Here is a 6080-nt window from a genome sequence, read left to right as displayed (position 1 = left end):
AAAAATAAACAGATTAAGTATTTACACGCACACCTTTCGGATTATGAATCGCATAAACCACCTGTCTCATTCTGATTACAAATTCTTTCGGATCGAGCTGAATAAACACAAAATAATCCGAATAGGGCGTTTACACAATGCATTTTTATTCTGAATGGCCGTTTAATCAGATTACTTATGTCCATGCAAACATAGGTTATGAGTTGGTGCTATTTATAAGACTGAGTTTGTTGCAGCTCCTCAGACTGATGAAGTATTTTGGATAAAAGACAAAACGTTTCAACAAGAAGAATCTGTTCAGAGGACCTGACTTAACCTTGTTAGAACTCCAAAGTATTGCTCGCAAGTCAACTGCCATGACTTGAAAGTAGTCTGCATGCACTCTCTGCTGGAAACATTGTACAATTATGCTTTTTGCAAGCTTGTTCCCAGTGTTTACACAATGGACAATATCCTGATGCATGCTCAATAATCCAGGTAGAAAAATCTAAAAAAAAGTTAAGTCAGGTCCTCTGGACGTTCAAAAACGTTTTATGAACGTCCAGAGGACCTGACTTAACTTTTTTAGATATTGGGACAGTTATCACTTATACCGATATGCCTCCAAATGCCTAAATCGGCCTAAAATATCGGCCCTACCATTATATCAGTTGGGCTCTAGTTCGTTCCTCCAGGCGTGAACGCAAGGTGCACAACTAACTCTCTCAATCAGATCCTGGATTTGGAGCATACCAACTTATGTAATGTAAACTGGTTCATCTTATTGAAAATGTTGTGGAGCCTTGCGGTGTCCCCTGCCTCTCGCACAGTGACTGCTGGATGTGGGCACCAGTGACCCCCCGCGACCCAAAAAGGAAGAAGCCAGTGCCAGTAAAGATAATGGTTGGATGTTTGTGGAGCAACAGGACCACAAAGCAAAGGGCTTGTCTATACAACTGTAATAAATGGTTCCATGCATTTTTTAACCTCATCCAAAATTTGAGGTTTTTATAATTCACAGGTGTTCTAAGAAAGAAAACCCAGTCTACTGTAGTCTGATTTAATGAGAAACAGTGAGAAATAAATTAACATGCGTTTTTATCCATTGTATGTAAACATTTGGTTTTATCTTTGATTCTCTGTGAGTGTGCATGTGTGAGCACAACCTGGGGTCCCTTATGTTGTCATCCATGGTGTCCTTAGTCCCTTCAGCATCATGCGTTTGAGTTTGTTCAAGGTAGTGGACTGCAAGGCAACAGAATGGGTTAGCATCTTGTTTTGATAGTTGAACCATTCAGCTCTGTTCACATTCCAGTAGATCTAACTCTAACCAACCCACAGGTGATGTCACGCAGTCACCTGTCACTCTGATATGAGCACAGAACTGAACAGTACAATATATGAGTTGTACAGATGATATGTTTTCAACAGCCTGACACAGATAATATCAAAAGACCAAATGGATAATTCAGTAGAGATCTAGTGATGTGCTTACTTCCCCCAGGGTGGTATAGCTCTGGGCCTCCCATTCCTTCTCTGGCTTTAGGAGCATTAACGTCTTCTTCTGTAAAGCTTCCTTGGCTGCAAACATCAAAACATGTTGACATGTTTGTTTTTATCTTAATTTAAGCAAAGTTCTCAGTCATAGAAATGAGACATGGTGCTATTTCATGACAATCTGATATTATTTTACAGCATGGCTGTTACTGTTACTGTCTTTAACACAAAGGGATCACTTCATGTTGTCAGTATTTCTTGTGTAAATGACTTAATAATGGTCAAAAGAAGAGGAGGTTTGTTTTTACAGCCTGACAACAGCAAAGGTGCATCGTGCCAGCTGTTCATTTCTTCATGGAATGTCATTTGTAATGTGACCTGAGGTTACTGTCAGGGAATGTTTGTTTAAAGGTTATAGATGTTTTTATTATTATGGCTGAGAACTTTCTTCCCATTGCCCTGAGAACAAGTCCAAAACATGCTGAAACTGGCTCCCAAGACCCCTTTATCTCTGATATGTTTGTGTAAATGGAGCGTGCTGAGTAAGAAGGTTGCGGCTGGCTTCAAGGACACCTCCTGAACTCAGCTGAGCTGAGAGGAGTATAAAAGTGAGCAGATAACGTGGCTTGTGGCTTTTTTTTTTTGATTGGTTTACTTGTGTATACTGTATGTATGTGTAAATACACATGTATGTTATGCAGATAAATATAATTGCTTTTGGCTCCTTTCCAGCCAGGAGACTTATTTTATGCAGATTGAATGATCCACATCCCACAACACATTGAACACTGGAAAAGAGAGGTCATGTGTCATATTCATTTGGGAAATATTACATACACTGTAAGGGGATTTGCTGAGAGATTTTGGGACACTTGGCAGCCATATCTTATACTGAAGTATGTTAGTAGATATTATTGTCTACTTGTCATAAACGCCTGTTTGTGTGTTCGTGTCTGTGTGGCTGATCCGGAGTGGGATGGGATTTTGTTATGCGTGTGTGTGTTCTTTGTTTGTTTGATTTAAGTTTGGAGGCAGTACGGTGGCACAACTGGTAGAGATGCCGCCTCTCAGCGAGCAGGTCGCCCTGGGTCCAATCCTGGTCTGGGGGCCTTTCTGGGTGTAGATAGCTATGACTAGCCATACTTGACAAAAGAAGGACATACAGACCCGTGCACAAGACCGTATGACACGCGCGCGCGACCGTATGACGCGTCGCAAATACAAAATGTTCTAATCAGTTAATAACTTTTTTAGGTCAAGGTCATGGTTTCTTTATTGTCATTCACATCACATGTGGTACATCAGGTGGAACAAAATTATGTACACAGGGTCCCAGTTACATCCAACAAAAATACAAATTGTAAAGAAAAACAGTAATAAGATCTAAAATATGACCTAAGAAATATGCTAAACTAAGAATACACTAAACACTACTAGTACAAAACAATGTACCAAACAAGAGCAGCACAAACTGTGTGAGCATATGAGGACAAATGAACACAGCAACATGAAGTAAATCAGCAGCATGAGATCAGCATCAAGGATAATTATTTTAATCTTTAGTGTAATAAAATCAATAAGAAAATCTTGTCTTTGACTTCAAATTCTCCCAAGGCAGATTGGTCCTAGGTGACAGGTCAGACAAAGAGCGATTCAGAAGATTTTATTGACATGACACAGCAAGGAACTCAGTGTCCCTTGCCTGGACATGGGTTACCAGTGCCCCACCCTGGAGCCAGGCCTGGGGGAGGGGCTTGTTGGTGAGCGCCTGGTGACTGGGTCTCTACCCATGGGGAAGGAGCCTGAGCTTGTGTGCGAGGTTGAGAGGTACCGACTAGATATAGTTGGGCTCACTTTAACGCACAGCATGGGGTCTGGAACTGATCTCCTTGAGAGGGGCTGGACCTTCTTCCACCCATGGTGAGAGGTGTCAAGCTGCTGTGGGTCTACTTGTAGACCCCCAACTTGGTGCCTGTGTGTTGGAGTTTTCCCTGGTAGATGAGAAGGTGACTTCCCTTCGCCTTCGGGTGGGGGGACGGGCTCCGACTGTTGTTTGTACCTATGTGTCAAACGGCAGTTCAGAGTATCTGCCCTTCTTCTAATCTTTGGCAGAGGTGCTGGAACATGCACAATTTGGGGACTCCTTTATTTGGCTGGGGGACTTCAATGCCCACTTGGGTAATGACAGTGTGACCTGGAAGGGTGTGACTGGGAGGAACGGCCTTTCTGATCTGAACCCGAGCGGTGTTCTGTTGTTGGACTTCTATGCTAGCCATAGTTTGTCCCTCACAAACACTATGTTCGAACATAAGGGTGTCCATAAGTGCACTTGGCACCAGGACACCTTAGGTCATAGATTGATGATAGACTTCATAGTTGTATAATCTGATTTGCGGCCGTTTGCTTTGGATACTCGGGTAAAGAGCGGAGTTGAGCTGTCAACTGATCACCACCTGGTAGTGAGTTGGATCATATGGCGGGGGAAGATGCCAGACAGACCCAGTAGACCCAAATGTGTAGTGAGGGTTTGTTGCGAACGCCTGGCAGAAGAACCCATCAAAGAGATCTTCAACTCACACCTCTGGGAGAGCTTTAACTGCATCCCAGCTGAGGTGGGGGACATTGAGTCTGAGTGGGCCATGTTCCGCACCTTGCTTGTTGAGGTAGCTGCCTTGAGCTGTGGCCACAAGGTTGTCTGTGTTTCTTGCATGGCCATCCATGAAGTCGGTGGTAGACACCCCCGGTTAAGGAGGCTGCCAAGCTGAAGAAGGAGTCCTATTGGGTCTTGTTGGCCAGTGGGACTCTCTAGGCAGTTGAGGAGTACCGGAGGGCCAAGTGGTTTGCAGCTTTGGCTCTTTCTGAGGCAAAAGCTCGGATGTGGGAGGAGTTCGGTCAGACCTTGGATAGAGACTCTCAGTCGGCTCCGAGGAGATTCTGGCAAACCATCAGACAGCTGAGGAGGGGAAAGCAGCACTTTACTAACACTGTGTTCAGTGAAGGTGGGCTGCTGTTGACCTCAAACAATGATGTCGTCAGGAGGTGGAAGGAATACTTCTCAGACCTTCTCAATTCCACCAGCACATGAATCAGCCTCCCCACCATCACAGACATCTACACCTCCAGATGCAGGAAGAGGGCCACCTGCATCATGAAGGACCCCACTCACCCAGCACACACACTTTTTGCCCCACTCTCCTCAGGAAGGAGGTTAAGGAGCATTAAGTGTAGAACCATTAGACTGAGGAACAGCTTCTACCCTGAGGCTGTTAGACTCATGAATCTCTAACTAGAATAATCACTGTGAAAAACCATATCATGTTGCTGCTGATCTGTTTCATGTTGCTGCTGATCTGTTTCAATGTTGATGTGTTCATGCGTGCACATCTGCTCACAGACTCATGTTCATGTTTGTGCTGATGTTCAATGTTTTATGTTATGAGTGCTTAGTGTATATTTAGTTGATGTTTTTCTTAGTTCATATCTTAGGTGTTATTACTGTTTTTCCAAAAAAGTTCAATCTGGTCCTCTGGACATTCAAAAAAACAAAAAACAAAACAAAGCAAAAAAATCTAGAAACGTTTTGTCTCTAATCCAAGAGACTTCCTCAGTCTGAGGTGCTGTTTTCAGCTCAGTCTCTTAAATAGCACCTTCACAGAGTGGATCAACCAGTTTGCTGCTGACAACCAAAACCAGCTGATCAGAGGACCAGATTGAACTTTTTTGGATTTTTCTACCTGGATTATTGAGCATGCATCAGGATATTTTGAATCACTTTGGCCAGGATTGCCTCAAACTAGTAAGAGAGTTTGAGAAAACAGCAAGGAAGAGGGCAGACTACAGGAACCACTTGCGATTCAACCTCAGATGTCGACAAAGTGGCATCATTCCCAAGAGCCTGGAACTAAAATCATCAGTCAGCGGGGACCGGGCAAGCAAGATCCTTCAGAAGGCACAAACCCAGCTGCTGAATGAACGGGTGAGACAGACCAATTTTACTATTGAGGCCTTGAAGGCCAAAGAAGAGCACATTAAACAGAAACTAACTATGTGTCTAGATCAGACCACACTTCAGCAAGTGTTGGACTGTACAGATCAGGCACGCTTAGCACAGCATGTCAAATCCAAGACTCGACAACAAAATAAGTTTAACTTACTAATAACTCATCAACACCATGACTATTCCAATAACAACACATTCAGTGTAGGACAACACTCCAGTAGTCAATTACATGCCAGGGAGACAGAAAAGTGGGTGAAGAATTTATCTGACAGACAGCTCACCCAGCCTGAGACAGAGATTCTTGCCAGGGGACTGAACTTTGCGGTTGCACCAAGGACAATTCCTCTGGTGGAGATGATCACAGCAACAGAATCAGCCATCCGCAACAACAAAATGAAAGAGGGTGAAGCAGAACAGCTCAGAATCAAAGTTTCATCCTGCCTCAGCAATGCCAAACCACCACCTTCCAACATCAGTAGAGAGGAGAGGGACGCACTCACCACTCTTAGCAAGGACAAAAACATCATCATTCTCCCAGCAGACAAAGGAAGGTGCACAGTGATTTTGAACCAGAAAGACTATCATGAGAAAGTTATGACACTCC

General features: G+C 43.7%; 1 protein-coding gene across 1 annotated transcript in view; it reads right to left on the bottom strand.

Moving 5' to 3' along the window:
- Positions 1 to 1024: 1024 nt before the first annotated feature.
- The window catches only part of LOC119421930 (next to BRCA1 gene 1 protein), a 123865-nt gene continuing 118809 nt past the window's right edge, over positions 1025 to 6080 (bottom strand). The window contains exons 4-6 of the mRNA XM_037689294.1: positions 1475 to 1560; positions 1146 to 1224; positions 1025 to 1034 (exon numbers count right to left, since the gene is read on the bottom strand). Of these exons, the coding sequence (XP_037545222.1) occupies positions 1025 to 1034; positions 1146 to 1224; positions 1475 to 1560 (175 nt within the window). The remainder of the gene's footprint in view (positions 1035 to 1145; positions 1225 to 1474; positions 1561 to 6080) is intronic.

The sequence above is a fragment of the Nematolebias whitei genome, chromosome 15 (genome assembly GCF_014905685.2).
Source record: "Nematolebias whitei isolate Nwh7 chromosome 15, NemWhi1, whole genome shotgun sequence".
Lineage (NCBI taxonomy): Eukaryota > Metazoa > Chordata > Actinopteri > Cyprinodontiformes > Rivulidae > Nematolebias > Nematolebias whitei.
Note: the sequence above shows the minus strand (reverse complement) of the source record. Positions and strands in the feature narration are given on the sequence as shown.